This window comes from Simochromis diagramma, unplaced genomic scaffold, assembly GCF_900408965.1.
Source record: "Simochromis diagramma unplaced genomic scaffold, fSimDia1.1 OVJJ01000802.1, whole genome shotgun sequence".
In the NCBI taxonomy this organism is placed as follows: domain Eukaryota; kingdom Metazoa; phylum Chordata; class Actinopteri; order Cichliformes; family Cichlidae; genus Simochromis; species Simochromis diagramma.
In genome coordinates, this window is record NW_024387492.1 from 24,305,482 (window position 1) to 24,325,062 (window position 19,581).

At 42.1% G+C, this 19,581-nt stretch overlaps 1 protein-coding gene and 1 long non-coding RNA gene across 2 annotated transcripts in view; one reads left to right on the plus strand and one right to left on the minus strand.

The window, feature by feature from the left end:
• The window catches only part of allc (allantoicase), a 28,121-nt gene extending 24,360 nt beyond the window's left edge, over positions 1-3,761 (plus strand). Inside the window, exons 6-11 of the mRNA XM_040018441.1 lie at positions 603-735; positions 812-967; positions 1,092-1,165; positions 1,764-1,872; positions 1,949-2,067; positions 2,140-3,761. Of these exons, the coding sequence (XP_039874375.1) occupies positions 603-735; positions 812-967; positions 1,092-1,165; positions 1,764-1,872; positions 1,949-2,067; positions 2,140-2,319 (771 nt within the window). The 3' untranslated portion in view covers positions 2,320-3,761. The remainder of the gene's footprint in view (positions 1-602; positions 736-811; positions 968-1,091; positions 1,166-1,763; positions 1,873-1,948; positions 2,068-2,139) is intronic.
• Positions 3,762-3,857: 96 nt separating this feature from the next.
• LOC120725486 lies at positions 3,858-15,516 on the minus strand. The gene is made up of 3 exons (XR_005694119.1): positions 14,098-15,516; positions 8,394-8,490; positions 3,858-6,225 (listed from the first exon to the last, which is right to left on the minus strand). It is a non-coding gene; the product is annotated as an uncharacterized LOC120725486 (long non-coding RNA).
• Between the last annotated feature and the right edge of the window lie 4,065 nt (positions 15,517-19,581).

Consider the following 19,581-nt stretch of genomic DNA (forward strand, 5'->3'; position numbering starts at 1 on the left):
CAACAGTAGACTACAGATAATTTTAAGTTTTAGATTTTAAATAGGCTATATAAATTTCAATGGGAGCAACAGGACGGTCAAATGTCGCTGATTTTACTACAGAGCAGGACGGATTGTAGGGTAGCAAACATCGTTGGAAAACACATTTCCAACACTGCAGGCTACCTGGTGTAATGTTTTTCAGCTAAAAAGAAACATGGTCTGACTCCTACCTAACTATATAAAGAGTAACTGAAGGTTAAATGCAGCTAATATGTCCTGTTTTAAGCCAGGCACTTACACCTCCGCTCCACTGTGTCTCAGCCACCATCGCTCTGGCAGCAAGGGCGCTAGAGGGGAGAGCTGGAACAAACCATTTGGGGGGTGTTATCTATACTTTTGTTGTTAAAATGTTATGTCTCAAACAAGTACTGAATGCTTTTTATATTTTTAGTAGTGTGTCACACAAACAGTAAATAATCTTTGGGGGTGCTTTGATTCATTGATTCAAAAATGGGCTAAAATCGCCCCTGGTATGGCTGCTGATTAGGTGAACACCTGTGCCATGTGGGCATGTCTGACCTGGATGTTCACTGAATGATGTCATTTACTGTGTTTGACAGCTGGGATCAGAGGTGTGGCCAGAGCTGGTTAGTGTGTCGCAGCTGCAGCCTGGATACTCGGACTGCTGCCATAACTACTTCAAAGTCAGCTTCAGCAGGAGAGTGACACACCTGCGCCTCAACATGTACCCAGGTACACACACACACACACACACACACACACACGCTCTGTGCAGCTTTATATGCATCTACAATATACTGTGTTTCAGATGGAGGCATAGCCAGACTGCGGGTGTACGGTGTTGGGCTGAGGGACTGGTCATCTGTCTCCACCAATCAGGATGTTGACCTAGTGGCTCTGACCAATGGAGGAGTCTGCCTCGGCTACAGTGATGCCCACTTTGGGCATCCACGCAATATGATTGGTTAACATCAGATAGTACAATAAGCTGTATTTCAATATAATATATATATTGATAATATTGCGTTGAATGTCTCTGTTGTGAGTGAGCTGGGAGCTCTGGTCAAACTGGTGTGCTGTGTTTGCAGGACTTGGTCGAGCTGCCAACATGGCCGATGGATGGGAAACGGCCCGCAGACTGGACCGACCCAAAAAACTGCAGGTGTGCACGCTGACAACACTAATGTCACATCTCCGGCTCTATACGTTAAAGCAGCTGTACATGATTCACAGCCAGCTTTATTCTGATTGGCCGGCCCAAAGGATTTTTGACAGCATGTTTCTCCGACATCATAAAGATCCAAGAGCAGAAAAAACTGTGTGAAACCACTGAACTGGAGGAACATGAGAGGAAATAAGGAAAAGTCTTTAAAGTTTCTAACCTTTACACGTTTATAAAGGTTAAATCCAACAGAAGTAAAAGTGGTGCACTCTCCTGACATGTACCTTTATAAAAACTCTTCACATAGCAAAAAGGTCAAAATGTCCTCCAGCAGTGTCTACACAGTGAAAAACATCAATTTCTGATTGACTTCATTTACTACCAACAGTTTCCTTGCTTGTCAGAGAGTCCTCTCTCTCTCTAAAATGTTTCATTTCATTAGAAAGGTTTCCACTTTCTTTTCAAGCTGTCCTCAGTGTCATAATTCATTGTACTATAACGCTATAATATTATTAACTTCTTGTATCTCCAACCGTGAACATAAATATTATTACCTTATAGATGTGGGTTAAATGCTTCCCTGCTGCAAATCTTGCAGGCAGACCAGCGTGGGATCCTGCAGGTTCCCGGCTGGGAGTGGGCGGTGTTTTGTCTCGGTCATCCCGGACTGATCAGCAGGGTTGAGGTCGACACCAACCACTTCAAAGGTGGAGACACGTCAGTGCTGCTTTTCTTTCCTCTAAAAACAAACTTAGCTCTTCAGCCTGACACTTTCCTCTCCAGGAAACTTCCCAGACTCATGCAGGATCGAGGCATGCACTTTGACCCCTGAGGAGAAGGCTCAGTGTATCAGCAGTAGGTGGAATTCTGGGAAATGGAGGGTCCTTCTCCCTCCTCAGAAGGTAACCTTTGTCACCTGTTAAATCATTTTCACCCTCTCATCCTCTTCCTCACCGCCTCCTACCTCTCTGCAGCTCCGCCCTCATCACATTCATCACTACGGCAAGATGGAGCTGAAACTGAGCCATCCTGTCACCCACGTCCGACTTATCATCGCTCCGGACGGAGGAATCAGCCGCCTCCGTCTGTGGGGTCGACCCATACCATTCGCTGCAACTCTGGCCAGTAAGAAGTGGACAGTGTACAAACTGTGACACCCAGATGACCTCAGACCTTCAGGGCTTTTAAAAAATTAAGTTGCTATTGATCTGCTGGTTATTGATTTCCTTTTGTCTGGTCCTCTGTCATTAGTTCTCATCCATCCATCTTAGTTTTCTCTCCCTCAGGCTCAAGGTCAACTTTAATCATCTTCCACCTTCCAGTCAACACCCTGACCCCCACCTCCAATGATTCTCCAGGACATTTGTCCTTTGAATGAGTCTGAAATGTCCAATTATGATTGCGCCTCCTTCTTTCCCCGTCTGTTTGAGATTTAAAGACATTAACCGGAAACATCTGGGCCTGACACACAGCTCCAGCTGTGGTATGCTCCTACACACAGTGCTCACGAGTGGCAGCAGAACGGCACCGTCAGGAGGGGTCAGGGGTTGGGAGTTAGCTGCCTCATCAATTCATTAAAAAGCTGTGCTCAGTTGTTCTTACTCCCGCAGTCAATTATAGTAGCCCCTCCTCCACCTTCGTGTTGGCTCACGAAGCTGCTGTGAATGGTGGAGGTGGTGTAGCTCAGACACATGTGACATGTGTTCACACTGGATTCACGTCACATTTGACTCTGATATTTCTGGATTTTCAGTCTCTGGTTTTGGTTTCTTTTCCATGTTTTAGTTAGATCATCTCCGCTGGCTTCAGTGATTCCACGATCATTTAAAGCACATACATTTAAAAACACCTTACACGCTTCGGATGTGAAAGAATGAATGGGTTTGTTTACTTCTGTAAAATAAAGCTGTGACAGCCAAAGTTTGATTTCACTCTAAACATGAAAACAACATAAAGTCACTAATAAATGAACAGGTTTAAATTTATTTACAACCTGCCCTCTAATCAAAAACACCGCCTCCTCCACCTCTCTGTAAAACCTCTGACTGTTTTTCATTATTAGGGGCGTGGCCTCTGTGACTGACACGTGGATGGTGACACAGGCAGCTGTAGCTGCTATCTGTCTGCTAGCTTCAGCTGAACTGGACCTCTGGACCCTGTTTGTGCTATTGGCCTTTGGAGCATTTTAATGACATCATGTGACCAATAACGGGGCTGCTGTGAGGTTACTGTAGTAACAGAAGGCTGATCTCCAGTTTTCACTTCTCTACTGAGTACTTCCATGTTATACCCAGGGACCATGAATCTGACTAATGGATATACAGTACTATGCAAAAGTGTTGAGCGGGAAATAGGTGCAGTGGTTTATTGAAACATGCTAACATCATGTAAATACAGCACATGAGGCAAAAATAAAGTTTGTACAAATCTTCATTCTTCAACACAGTCTGGTGTTCAGATTTTCAGTGAGCAGGATGCTCTGAGCACTTGCAGAAGAGCGAGGGTGGAGGATGAAGATGGTGCTGCAGGCAAGAGGAGAAGAGGAAGAGCTTAGAGAAGGTTCATGGATGAAGGAGGAGACGTAGAGGACTGGAGTGAACGGCTGGGAGAAGAAGAATTAAATTTTATTGATATAATGCCTAGACGGTTTAAATTGTAAGGTGAAGACCCACAAGAATAAAAAGAAGAAGCCTTGAGGAGTTGTTTTTATTTTTATTTTTATGAGCACATATTTTTTTTACAAAAACAAGGAACATGATTCAACAGAGGCAGTGACCCCTGACCCTAACAGACTACTGCAGTAAAAATCACATCCATCCCAAAATGTCCATTTTCCTATTTTGTTTCATTCTCTGTGCACACACACACACACACACAGACACTCACACACACACATACACACACACTGCTGGTCACTGCTTCTTCGAAGCGCACAAATAAAGAAAGTGATAAAATTATGTAACCACAGAAAAGCACATTAAGTGATAAAATGACCATTAAAATATGAAGAGAGTAGTTAAAACACACTGGCTTCTAAAGTCAACAACCTTTCAATATTTTCTCATTCTTAATAATCTAATAAATCACCTCTATAATTAAATATCTCACCAGACAGACTTCCAGGGTGCAGACTGGTAGAGTACAAAATTCTCCACTTCTGAAGAAACTCAAATGAGAGAATAAATATTTACATTGAAAAGGGGGAGGAGCAAACTGTACAGCACTTCCTTTTCAAACCAAAGCTTTTCTTTCGGAAGGATTTCATTAAGATGTCCAAACCAGATGAGGAGCATCGTGCAGTAAAACTCCTAATATTCCGATCCAGTTAAACTCTTGCACATTTACACTGAGTGTGGCTCTGAGGAGTGTTTGTATTTTCTTCACCTGCGTCGTGGTTCTGATTACTGTTGATGTGAACGTCTTTAAAACCATGCTGTTTTCTCTGAGCCAGCCACGCACAATTTCTGATTCATCTCTCAACAATTCCTGTAAATCCTGGTGCTTTTTTTCTGAGTGATACATCATCAGCTGACTGCCAATCACAACTACCTGAGCACTTTTTAAAGCAACTTTCAGATCATTTGTATAAACAGAGAACAGGAAGTGAGTCATGCAGCTTCCTTGTGGCAGCTCACAGTGAGTGTCTTTCCAGCGACATGAGCAGCTGTTTCCATCAGAGAGAAAACTTCTCATCATAGAAATGGCCGAATCTGAGAAACAGTAAGACTTCAGTTTGTGAAGTAGCAGATCAGGACTGATGACATCAGAGGACGGACTGAAATCTATGAATACAACTCCGACTTTTCTTTTTTTTTTCAGTTCTGTGAGCCACTGATCGGTTATGTCACCAAGAGTTTGATGATGAGTGAAAAGTTCATTGTTATTAAAGTACCCCTGCATCTGCTGGAGGAGTACTTTCTCCAGGATCGGATCAGGACGGAATACGCAGCTCTCAAGATTCTCTGATGGAAACTCGCTGCGGTGGATGCACGAGTTCAGGATGTGACATATGGGAGCAGAGATGGATGGAGCTGCAGTTTGTAGAACATAAGCATCAACGTGGGACATCAACCTCTCAACTTCCTTATCCTCAACTTTCCTAAACTCGAGAGAACAGTGTTTGTTTTCCATGATCTTCTTTTTAATAAGAAACTCTGATGGAGACACTTCAGAAAGAACAGGAGGAGACTTTAAGGGTTCACTGAGGGGATCTGTTTCTGAGTTTCTGCTTCTGGGGACTCTTCTTCGTACAGTGGCAGTGATGAGCTTATGATTACTGATTGATTTAACTTGGTGACCGTCTGGTTCTGAGCAGAGCGCTGGAATATTTGTGTAGATGTGATCAATATATTTTGATGTGGATCGTGAATTTGTCACGTGCAGGCTTTTTTACGATCTGGGTCAGTCCACACACAGAAGAGACAAAATCAATCCTCGTCTTTTTTGTAGACTCTTTCAACCAGTCAATGTTAAAGTCTCCCAGAAGGAAAATGTCTTTGTTTTCATTTGACACCATTTCTATTTTTCTGCAGATTTTATTAAAATATTCTATTTTGCTGCTTGGTGGTCTGTAACAACATCCCACTAACACTTGTCTGGTATCTGGCAGGTAAATCTCAACCCAGATCATCTCGAGATCTTTGTGATCCAAGTCATACTGCTGAATAACTGTCATGTGTTCGTGAATATAGAAACAGACACCACCTCCATTCCTCTTTCTATCCTTCCTGTAAAAATTGAAATTCTTTATATGTAGTTCAGAGTCTTTAACGTTGTTGTCTAAACGAGTTTCAGTCAGGGCCAGCACATGGATTTTATAATCTGTTAATATTTTCTCAACGTCAAGAAGCTTATTCCTAAGACCGCATATGTTCAGATGAGCTAAACATAAATACTCATGTTCAGAGTCAGCTGAGGGCTCTGCAGCGGCCATAGTTTCAAAGAGAGACTGGAGTCACGCGTTCTCTGATCCGGGTTTGTCCTGATGGAAAGTGTCCTCTCTGCATCCTTCAGCTGAGAAGCTGTTGGCCTGATTCTTAGTCTCCTAGTCCAGGTTCAGTCTGCAGCACAAAAACCTATCAGTTAGCATGCAAAGAGTATAAATGGAACTCACATACACTAGATGGTCTCAATAAATCTGTAACAGTAAACTTTCATGTAAAGTAAAATATTTCAGTAATATTTTATTATGTTTTGTTGGAATATTTCATAAATCAGTCAAAAGAAGATTGACAAATTCGATTCACTTTTATTCATATAGCTCTGAATCACAACAACAGATACCTCAAGATGCTTTACACTGGAAGGTAAAAATGACATTTAATACATTTAAAATTACACATTACATACAGCACCTCTCCGCAAATCACTACCTTATCATTTTGGAGGGGTTTGTGTGTCCCAGGGATCAGGGACAGTGGGGAGGCTGCCCGAGGGTGAGCTTTTGGTGGCCAGGGCTTAGTCCATGGGGCCCGGCCAGGCACAGCCCAGAAAAGGGACATAGGCCCATCCTCCTGCTGGCCCACCACCTGCAGGAGGTGCCGTAGGGGTTGGGTGCATTGTGTGCCACGCAGCTGCCAGGCGCTGAGGCCCTGATAGAAGGAATACGTCGAGGACCTCCTTAATCCCCTGTGGACGGCTAGAGGACAGCTCACCTATCTCTGGGGTCAATTCAATTCAATTTTATTTATATAGCACCAAATCACAACAACAGTCGCCTCAAGGTGCTTTATACTGTACAGTAGATCGTACAATAATAGATACAGAGAAAAACCCAACAATCATATGACCCCCCTATGAGCAAGCATGACAGTGGGAAGGAAAAACTCCCTTTTAACAGGAAGAAACCTCTGGCAGAGCCAGGCTCAGGGAGGGGTCGACCATCTGCTGCGACCGGTTGGGGTGAGAGAAGGAAAACAGGATAAAGACATGCTGTGGGTTGAGGTGACTGAGGCAGTTAAATAACTCCTTGGTGGCAGAGGCTCTGGGGTGGATGAGGTCTGCCCTGAGTTCTTGAAGGCTCTGGATGTTGTAGGGCTGTCTTGGTTGACACTTCTCTGCAGTGTTGCGGAGAGAGCACGGGCAGTACCTCTGGATTGGCAGACAGGGGTGGTGATTCCCATCTTTAAGAAGGGGGACCAGAGGGTGTGTTTCAACTATAGGGGGATCACACCCCTCAGCCTCCCTGGAAAAGTCTATGCCAGGATGCTGGAAAGGAGAGTCCGTCCGTTAGTCGAACCTCGGTTAAAAGAGGAACAATGCTGTTTTTGTCCTGGTCGTGAAACACTGAACACTGGATACTTGAGGGTGCATGGGAGTTTGCCCAACTAGTCTACATGTGTTTTGTGGACTTGGAGAAGGCATTTAATACTGTCCTTCGGAGTGTGGGAGGTGCTTCAGGAATATGGGGTTTCTGGCCCATTGCTAGAGGCCATTCAATCCTATTTAACACTCACATGCATTCGTATTCTGATGAATGCATCGGAGAGCAACATGGGGTTAGTATCTTGCCCAAGGATATTTGGCATGCAGACTGGAGCAGAATGGGATTAAACTACCAACCTTCCGTTTAGTAAGTGACCTGCTCTGACACCTGAGCTGCAGCCACCCTACTAATACAATCATTGTACGGGTAAGGTGTTCTGGGCAAGTCCCACTGAGAGGAGGCCCCGGGGCAGACCCAGGACACACTGGAGAGATTATATCTCTCAGCTGGCCTGGAAACACCTTGGTGTTCCCTTCAGACAAGCTGGAGGAGGTGGTCGGGGAGAGGGAGGTCTGGGCTTCTCTGCTTAGGCTGCTGCCACAGTGACCTGGCACAGGATAAGCGGAAGAAAATGGATGGAATAACACAGCATAAGAAAACTGTCTCGGTTGCTGGCTTTTAGTGCAGGAAATTTACTCTTTGTGTTTTGATTGGTCTGTTTTGGTTTCATTGTGAAGGCTCAACCTGAGTAATGTTGGGCTAAGTTTGGACAGCAGAGAGATGGAGAGAGCTCTCCTGGGTCCTCACATGCAGAGCTGGTAAATCAGGAGTTAACTGTGATTAACCGCAACCTTTTGAAAGCTGACTTTCACTGTCACACCCAGGCCTGACTACTTCCAGACATGTAACTTTCAGGCTGTGTAACAAAGTGGAGCAGATCTCAAACTGCAGCACATCACACCACCAACTAAAGGAAGAGCTGAGAAACAAAGTCACTGACATCTATCAGTCTGAGAGACTTACAGAGAGATTTGTAGTCTGGGTCGCAGATGAACGCAGAACAACACTGTGACGGAGGTGTAGTCCGTGGCGCCGCTGCCAAGGAGAGGGGTGGAATGGACTGTAAAAACACACAATTATCAAAGAAACAAATTTCACTACCAACACTGAGAGTCTTGAGTCCTTACTGGGGTTAAAAGCATCCAAAGAACCAGCTGAGAGACAAACTCTGTAACTCTTAGCTAGTCTTAGCTAATTATAGGCCAATCTCCAACCTTCCTTTCATATCAAAAATCCTTGAAAGAGTAGTTGTCAAACAGCTAACAGATCATCTGCAGAGGAATGGTTTATTTGAAGAGTTTCAGTCAGGTTTCAGAGCTCATCACAGCACAGAAACAGCTTTAGTGAAGGTTACAAATGATCTTCTTATGGCCTCTGACAGTGGACTCATCTCTGTGCTTGCCCTGCTAGACCTTAGTGCAGCATTCGATACTGTCGACCATAATATCCTATTAGAGCGATTAGAACATGCTGTAGGTATTACAGGTACTGCACTGCAGTGGTTTGTATCATATCTATCTAATAGACTGCAGTTTGTTCATGTAAATGGAGAGTCCTCTTCACACACTGAGGTTAATTATGGAGTTCCACAGGGTTCAGTGCTAGGACCAATTCTGTTTACATTATACATGCTTCCCTTAGGCAGTATCATTAGAAGACATAGCATACATTTTCACTGCTATGCAGATGACACCCAGCTCTATCTGTCCATGAAGCCAGATAACACACACCAATTAGTTAAACTGCAGGAATGTCTTAAAGACATAAAGACCTGGATGGCCGCTAACTTTCTGCTTCTTAATTCAGATAAAACTGAGGTTATTGTACTCGGCCCTGAAAAGCCTAGAAATATGGTATGTAACCAGATTCTTCCTCTGGATGGCATTACCTTGGCCTCCAGTAACACTGTGAGGAACCTTGGAGTCATTTTTGACCAGGACATGTCCTTCAATGCACATATTAAACAAATATGTAAGACTGCGTTCTTCCATTTGCGCAACATCTCTAAAATTAGAAATATCCTGTCTCAGAGTGACGCTGAAAAACTAGTTCATGCATTTATTACTTCCAGGCTGGACTACTGTAATTCATTATTATCAGGATGTCCAAAAAACTCACTGAAAAGCCTTCAGCTAATCCAAAATGCTGCAGCAAGAGTCCTGACAGGGACTAGAAAGAGAGAGCATATTTCTCCTGTTTTGGCTTCCCTTCATTGGCTTCCTGTTAAATCCAGAATTGAATTCAAAATCCTGCTCCTCACATACAAGGTCTTAAATAATCAGGCCCCATCTTATCTCAATGACCTTGTAGTACCATATCACCCTATTAGAGCACTTTGCTCTCGCTCTGCAGGCCTACTTGTTGTTCCTAGAGTATTTAAAAGTAGAATGGGAGGGAGAGCCTTCAGTTTTCAGGCCCCTCTTCTGTGGAACCAGCTTCCAGTTTGGATTCGGGAGACAGACACTATCTCTACTTTTAAGATTAGGCTTAAAACTTTCCTTTTTGCTAAAGCATATAGTTAGGGCTGGATCAGGTGACCCTGAATCCTCCCTTAGTTATGCTGCAATAGGTGAAGGTAGCTGGGGGATTCCCATGATGCACTGGGTGTTTCTTCTTAACTCACGTCACTCATGTGTTCATACACCTCTCGCATTAAATCATATAGTTAGGGCTGGATCAGGTGACCCTGAATCCTCCCTTAGTTATGCTGCAATAGACATAGGCTGCCGGGGGATTCCCATGATGCATTGAGTTTTTCCTTTCCAGTCACCTTTCTCACTCACTATGTGTTAACAGACCTCTCTGCATTGAATCATATCTGTTATTAACCTCTGTCTCTCTTCCACAGCATGTCTTTTATCCTGTTTTCCTTCTCTCACCCCAACCGGTTGCAGCAGATGGCCGCCCCTCCCTGAGCCTGGTTCTGCCGGAGGTTTCTTCCTGTTAAAAGGGAGTTTTTCCTTCCCACTGTTGCCAAAGTGCTTGCTCATAGGGGGTCATATGATTGTTGGGTTTTTTTTCTCTGTATCTATGAAGCGCCTTGAGGCGACTTGTGTTGTGATTTGGCGCTATATAAATAAAATTGAATTGAATTGAATTGAATTGAACTCTGTCAGTCTACAGGACTCACTGGAACACAATAACTGTAGTTACGGTAGTTATTGTCAAGGTCAATGTCAAGTTTATTTGTATTGCACATTTCAAACATCTCATGCTGCAAAAAGTGCTTTACAAACTAAAATGTAAGTAATAAGTAAAATGCACAACAATGATGCAATAAAATGTAAGTGAGAGAGAATAACACAATAAAAACAAAAACAACAATGAAGCCTGTTAAAACCAAAATGGATCGATGTGTGCTAAAAGCCAGTCAAAAGAATTTGTCTTCAGTAAAGACTGAAAATGTTCCAGCATTTGTGCAGACCTAATATTTAGAGGCCGACTACTCCAGAGTCTGGGACTTGCCACAGAAAGGCTCTGTCCCTACCAAATTTAGACCGTGGAACAGATAAGATTAGTTCTGAATAGTGATGTGTCATGCGCAAAAGCATCGACTCTAAGAGCCAACTTCCATCAAGTGAGAGCCGGCTCCCCAATTTTTTTAAACAAGGTTTATTGTGTTGCCACAGTACTTAACTGTCCTCCCACATACATCACACACAGCATGATTGGTTGGAATTGGTTGCACCTCTTTATTCAGCCATGGACCAAACATTTCTGCATATGGAGTTCCACACTACCCTCTCAGAAATTGCATTACTGGATCGCAGGTTTAAAAAGCCTTAATTAAGTGACAACAGAGCTGTTGATGAAGCACTTCAGAGAATAACTGCCTCAGCAGCAAAATGCACCCCCAGCAGCCACCCAGCTCCATCATTAGAGGGCCAATTGGAGGAGGAGCCACAAACTTCTGTTGTGTGGAGACTCTTTGACGAAAGAGCTACAGGAGATGCTGCAAAAAGCTGATGCTCTACTGGAGATGCAATGTTATCTTGAGAGATGAGATGTTATCTCTCCAACATGGAGAAGACCCCTTGAGCTGGTGGCAGGCCAAGGTCACAGTTTTTCCACACCTGGTGAAGGTGATGGAGGGGAGACTATGCATTACAGCTGCACCTTCGGAAAGAGTCTTCTCAAAAACAGAAAAGATAATAACTCAGAGGAGAAACTGTTCTCCAGACATACTGTTTGGTTACTGAGTTTGGTTCTGTTCCTGCTCTGTGGATTTGTTTACAGAGTTTTGTTCATTTGTTTTTGTGTCAAATTAAAATTAAACATTTGATTAAAATATTAAAATTAAGTAAGAATGCCTGCTTTTAAAACGGAAGAAATACACAAAATTAGGCAGTTATAAGGCTGCTCATAAAAACACTAAATACAAAATGGTTTATCAACACACGAAGCATTCGTATTTGCCAAGTAAGGCTAAAATATTAGGCTGTTGAAGATAATAAATTAGAAGCCATTTGGGAGCCAAAAGAGCCAGCTCTTCCTTGGGAGTCGTGCCACAAGAGTTGTCTCTCTGAAAAGAGCCAAACTTCCCATCACTAGTTCTGATCTTGATCTCTTGGTTTACAACTACAATTGTAGTTATTGTGTGTGCACCTTGAAAGATAACTGTTCAAGGTGTACAGGTGACCAGGGGCGGAGCGTGGGGGTGGCTTACTGGGCTTAAGCCCGGGTTGTTTTGTCAGAAGCCCGGGGTCTTTTGGAGTGTAATTTTTTCATAGTTAGATGCCTGGCTGACAACTGCATAAAACAAAAAGTACACACAATATTCGAAGCACATAGTGCACACTGTGGGAATTTACGACTGTGCGTGAATCCCCCCTGATATTGGTATGATCCGAGCTCAGACACTAAGCGACTAAGCGAGGGGGCGGGGCAGCTGCTGCCTGTGAGTCCGCTGTTGGAGAAACGGAGCCAGCCATACTAAGGAGAGCTTAAGTTTGACCAGGTACCAAAGCAAATCATTCATACCGTACAAATAATGTAAATATGACGGTGCATCACGAAAGATTGATATCAAACTGATCACTTGACCAATATTACGTTACTTGCTCTTCAAGTGAATCAACAAATGGCGAAATGAAAAGCCGAACAAATGCTATTTTTTTAGAGAGTCTTAGCTTACGTGTGTTTATTTCATATTTTCAGTTCTTACCCTCCCCGACTAAATCGGTTTCAGTTATGTACTGAAATATAAGAATGGACATTAGAGGCTTCTTTCAAAGAAAAAAACTCAGGTAAATGTTATTTTATATATTATGCTTTGTATGTTGTTCAGTATATTTCTATGCAAAACAAGAGGGATTTGAGTACACAGCAGGATATTCACATTTGTAACCAGATATTTACATACACTTTAGGAAGAAAACATAAAACATTTTTACTGTACAACATCAATTTAGAGTAAACTTTTGTTTTAGATAAATATTGAAATATATTTTGAATTAGTTAAATGTCAGAATAAAGAGAGACAGAGCTTTCTGTTTTTTATCACTTTCATCAAATGTAGGAGTACATGTACACTAAGTTTATTGTTAATTAATAAGAAACTCCAGACGATTCCATTCTGAGCTGAAGAAGCTTCTGATAGGTTAGTAGAGTCCATGTGAGTAAACTGGTGGCACAGCTGTGGATGCATATAAGGCAAAACACAGAGCCTGTTTCTGTGACATGGGAAAATCAAGAGATGTCAACCAAAACACCAGGAAAAGAACTGTGGAGCTCCATAAGTGTGGCTCAATTTTGAATACAATTTGGTGCCATTTGCAATTAAGGAATACAGACAGTTTCTCTCTTTACTCTTAAAGTTAACAAATATGTTTCTTATATTTATCAATCTAAAAAAAATAAACATTTAGTCTGATTTGATGTTACAATTAAAACATGTGTTTGTGTTTTTATCTGAAGAGTAAATATCTGGTTTCAACTGTATATTTGATGATGTTGGTGTTTGGCTTGATTGTCAGCACAAAGAGGGAGAGAGAGGAGAACGAGGACAGAACAGAGATGGAACAAGAGCAGGTGAGACACACATGTTAGTCAAATGGTTGTTTACCAAAAGTATCACCGTATCACAGGTCCTCATGTATCTCGTACCTAGTGTTTCTTTTTAGGTTTGTTATTTTTCAAATTCTATATTTATTAAGTTATGCAGGCTTGTTTGCACAACAAGGCTAAATAATTATATAAACTTTTCTCAATCTAAATAGTGGACTTTGGTAGAATTAAAAAATAAGTGTAGTGCAGGTCTATGATGATTTTTAGTGCTACTATCATCTAGTTCTGATTCTGGTTCTGTCTTGGTTACTGTTGTAGTCCTGTTTTAATTCTGGATCAGTTCTGGGTCTGGTTGAATTGGGGTTTAGTCCACGTGTCTTGATACAGCCCCGACTTTGTTCTGCCTTGCTGCTTAATTAAAAAACTAGTTTAAGGTGTCCTGCATATGTGATATATATTTTTCCCTATATGAAGTCATTCTTTTTTGAACAAAACTCAAAACAGAGCCTATTAATCTTTCAGTCATTTCTAACCCCCCCCCAAAAAAAAAATCCGTTATAAATTAATTACATAAACATTTGTACCCTGCAATTTTAATTTTGTCAGAAATGAGAAAAACAAATACCAAGGAATAAAAACTGCTGATTTTGTTCTCACTCACCTGTCACTGTTGTTTCGCCTTAAAATGATGGAAAGAAAGTATGAGGAAGAGATTGGACGTCCTCGCTCAGGTGTGTCTGTGTTTTATCTGACTCATAAACAAGGAACCTGTACATCTCACCTGACTGCAAGCTGATGATGCCAATGCTGTTACCTTGGCAGAATGCAGTTTATCAGGTTTACAGACAGATGAACAAACACCTCCCAAAACCATAAGAGTCAAGTTACAGGAGGCATTTACTGTATATAATAGTGTTTCAACAGTACTTTATATGGTATTAATGTCATACCTGAAACTAACTTTGTGGTTGTAAATGTTACAGTAGAAAAGGTGTCATCACCGGTCTAGTCCAATCACTTTCTCCCGCCCTTCTCCAGGCCAATCAACATTCATGCCTCGTACTTTAAATTTCATTTGCATCTGTCTTTCTCCTTCGCAGACTCCTTTGTGCAACCCACCTGCTCCCCATCTCCGAATCTCAGCACTCAAGCTCCATTCAAACCACCCTCAACTCCACCAGCAGTGTCTAGTCTCCCCTTCTCAGCTGGGGTTCTTCTCTGCCCGGAGTCAATCGGCGTCTAACCACTAAACACCTACAGTAGCTTTTCCATTCATCAATAAGTCAAGTTCCTTCTTTCTAATCAGAGTCAGAGTCAGAGAGACTTTATTTATCCCCAAAGTGCAATTAAGATTGTTAAGGGTTCAAATATTGAGGAGGGATACAGGAGGTAATCCAAATAACAACACTGATCTGGCCGGGTGGAGTCAAACGATGATTTTAATGAACACACGTGTGGGAGATGAACACTGTACGCAGACAGCATCAATCTCACTCGAACAATACTCAATCAGTTGTTTTATATCATCAGGGAAATTTATAACGCCCCTCATGCGTCATCACATGCATAAGTTTCAAAACCACAAATGTTCTGTTGACAACTTGTGACACAGTTAAAAAAGAACATTGTCTCTGTCTCCACGGCAGGTGCTTCCTGTCGCTGCCGGACGCCCGCTTATCATCTGGAACATCAGGCACACATTCTGCAACAAACTGTTCTTTTGCAGGCACAATTTTGCAGTCACAAGCAAAATATAATTAAACTTTCACCTATAAATGACCCTATCTACTGTGTGTGGGTGTGTGTGTGTGTGTATGTGTCAACCTGAAATGCACTCAGTTTCACCTCTCACCTCACCAGCTAAACCTTGTAACCTTTCCACCAGACCGAAGGCCAGCACGTACACAACTGAAACTATATGTGTAATATATTGAATAAACGTTTTAATCAAATGATACTACTTAAAACTTAATAAAAGAATATAGAAGAATAAAAGATAACAATGAATAACCTGGTTATTCAAATAGCCTCATCCAGACAGCTCCTCAAAATAACCACCAAAAAATGCATCCAGGGTTCCAACCAGGAACCCTGGATGACTAAAGAGGTTCAGGTCCTGCTGAAGCAACGTGACGCCGCTTTCAGATCCCGTGATAGTATGCAGTACAGTGCAGCCAGATCTGAGCTGAAAAGAGGCATCAGAGAGGCCAAGGCAGCGTACAAGAGGAGGATTGAAGACCACTTCAGCAACAACAACTCATGACAGGTATGGCAGGGAGTTCAGCACTTAACCAACTACAAACCTTGCAATACCATGTTGACTGAGGGTAACGCGGCGCTTGCACAGGAGCTGAACCACTTCTTTGCACGCTTTGAGGTGAAGGGACCAGAGGCAGCAGCAGCAAAAACATCGGACAGCAGCAGCAGCCCAAGCCTCGTGGTGCAGGAATATGAGGTGAGGCGCACACTGAGGGCAGTGAACCCCAGGAAGGTCGCCAGTCCAGATGGGGTGACCGGAAGGATTATAAAAGAATGTGTAGACCAGCTGGCTGGGGTCTTCACTAAGATCTTCAACGCTTCAATGTCCAAGTCCTGCATCCCGCCACACCTAAAGTCGGCCACAATTGTCCCACTGCCAAAGCGTACTAACATTAGCAGCCTCAACAACTACTGACCAGTTGCTCTAACACCTGTTATAATGAAGTGCTTCGAGAAACTGGTCCGACGTCACATCATGTCCTGCCTGCCACCGACACCTGACCCGCTCCAGTTCGCATACAGAGCTAAGCTGAAGATGCCATTGCTACAATGCTCCACACCCCCATCTCTCACCCGGAATAACAGGGGCGTTATGCCAGGCTGCTCTTTGTTGACTTTAGCTCTGCTTTCAAATACAATACTCCACAACAGACTAATAGTTAAACTGCTGGATATCGGACTTCCTTCTACCACCTGCTGCTGGATCAGAGACTTCCTGTCAGACCGTGTACAGGGAGTTAGAGTGGGGCCTCATCTTTCCTCAGCCCACATAGACACAGACCTCCAATGGAGTTCAAACACCTCTGCAGTTTTGAAGAAGGCCCAACAGCGTCTCCACTTTCTGAGAATCCTCAGAAAAATAGACCTGAAGAAGGAGCTGCTAATCGTCTTCTACCGCTGCTCCATTGAAAGCGCGCTGAAATACTGCATCTGTGTGTGGTTCTACAGTTGCACCACGGCACACAAAAAGGCACTTCAGAGCAGAGGCGGAGCCAGACATTTGAAACACCCGGGGCTTAGCCCAAAAGTACGGAAGAGGATTAGGGCCACTGGAAAAAAAAGAAACAATTCTGACTTTAATCTCAGAATTCTGACTTTTTTTTTTTTCAGAATTCTGAGATTAAAGTCAGAATTCTGACTTTTTTCTCAGAATTCTGACTTTAAAGTCAGAATTCTTTCCTTTTTCCCCCCAGTGGCCCTAATCCTCTTCCGTACAAATGGGTAGTATGCATGTGGGATTTTTTTTTTTTTTGGGGGGGGGGGGGGGGGGGGTTAGAAATGACTGAAAGATTAATAGGCTCTGTTTTGAGTTTTGTTCAAAAAAGAATGACTTCATATAGGGAAAAATATATATCACATATGCAGGACACCTTAAACTAGTTTTTTAATTAAGCAGCAAGGCAGAACAAAGTCGGGGCTGTATCAAGACACGTGGACTAAACCCCAATTCAACCAGACCCAGAACTGATCCAGAATTAAAACAGGACACAACAGTAACCAAGACAGAACCAGAATCAGAACTAGATGATAGTAGCACTAAAAATCATCATAGACCTGCACTACACTTATTTTTTAATTCTACCAAAGTCCACTATTTAGATTGAGAAAAGTTTATATAATTATTTAGCCTTGTTGTGCAAACAAGCCTGCATAACTTAATAAATATAGAATTTGAAAAATAACAAACCTAAAAAGAAACACTAGGTACGAGATACATGAGGACCTGTGATACGGTGATACTTTTGGTAAACAACCATTTGACTAACATGTGTGTCTCACCTGCTCTTGTTCCATCTCTGTTCTGTCCTCGTTCTCCTCTCTCTCCCTCTTTGTGCTGACAATCAAGCCAAACACCAACATCATCAAATATACAGTTGAAACCAGATATTTACTCTTCAGATAAAAACACAAACACATGTTTTAATTGTAACATCAAATCAGACTAAATGTTTATTTTTTTAGATTGATAAATATAAAAAACATATTTGTTAACTTTAAGAGTAAAGAGAGAAACTGTCTGTATTCCTTAATTGCAAATGGCACCAAATTGTATTCAAAATTGAGCCACACTTATGGAGCTCCACAGTTCTTTTCCTGGTGTTTTGGTTGACATCTCTTGATTTTCCCATGTCACAGAAACAGGCTCTGTGTTTTGCCTTATATGCATCCACAGCTGTGCCACCAGTTTACTCACATGGACTCTACTAACCTATCAGAAGCTTCTTCAGCTCAGAATCGAATCGTCTGGAGTTTCTTATTAATTAACAATAAACTTAGTGTACATGTACTCCTACATTTGATGAAAGTGATAAAAAACAGAAAGCTCTGTCTCTCTTTATTCTGACATTTAACTAATTCAAAATATATTTCAATATTTATCTAAAACAAAAGTTTACTCTAAATTGATGTTGTACAGTAAAAATGTTTTATGTTTTCTTCCTAAAGTGTATGTAAATATCTGGTTACAAATGTGAATATCCTGCTGTGTACTCAAATCCCTCTTGTTTTGCATAGAAATATACTGAACAACATACAAAGCATAATATATAAAATAACATTTACCTGAGTTTTTTTCTTTGAAAGAAGCCTCTAATGTCCATTCTTATATTTCAGTACATAACTGAAACCGATTTAGTCGGGGAGGGTAAGAACTGAAAATATGAAATAAACACACGTAAGCTAAGACTCTCTAAAAAAAATAGCATTTGTTCGGCTTTTCATTTCGCCATTTGTTGATTCACTTGAAGAGCAAGTAACGTAATATTGGTCAAGTGATCAGTTTGATATCAATCTTTCGTGATGCACCGTCATATTTACATTATTTGTACGGTATGAATGATTTGCTTTGGTACCTGGTCAAACTTAAGCTCTCCTTAGTATGGCTGGCTCCGTTTCTCCAACAGCGGACTCACAGGCAGCAGCTGCCCCGCCCCCTCGCTCAGTCGCTTAGTGTCTGAGCTCGGATCATACCAATATCAGGGGGGATTCACGCACAGTCGTAAATTCCCACAGTGTGCACTATGTGCTTCGAATATTGTGTGTACTTTTTGTTTTATGCAGTTGTCAGCCAGGCATCTAACTATGAAAAATTTACACTCCAAAAGACCCCGGGCTTCTGACAAAACAACCCGGGCTTAAGCCCAGTAAGCCACCCCCACGCTCCGCCCCTGCTTCAGAGGGTCATTAATATGGCCCATAAAATCATTAAACATCCTTTTCCTTCCCTGAAGGACCTGTACAGCACGTGCTGCCTCAAGAGGGCATGTAGCATCCTACGGGACTACACACACCCAGGACACCGGGTGTTTAAGCTGCTGCTGTCTGAGGTTTCGGCTGCTGAGGTCCCCGACAAATAGACTAAAGGACAGCTTTTACAACAGGGCAATAGCCCTAATCAGTGCTAACAGCTGACCTGATTGGCTACCTCCCTGGACTTTTTTTTTGGGGGGGGGGTAACAACAATAACAATAATAATATTTATATTTATAACAAAGTGCAATAACAAACAGTGTGCAATACACATACATTTATTTTTCATTTTATTACTAAGTTACCTTACTGTGTTGTGATGTGTCGTGTCGTCTTGTTGTACGTAGTGCTGACGTGGGACAGTTTTCCAATTTCATTGTACTATTTCATCTGTACTATGTATGACTGTGCAATGACAGTAAAGAGTTATCTTATCTTATCTTATGTCCAAAAGTTGATTCTGTTCATCTGGACGTAATGTTTTTAGTGGCAGAAACATGTTGTCACTCATCCAAGAGGCTTCTTCAGTCTCAGCTGACTGCAGGTCAAACGCTACATCCAGATGAACAGAATCAACTTTTGGAGATTTACTTACCTGGATCATTGAGCATGCATCAAGATATCTTATCTTATCTTA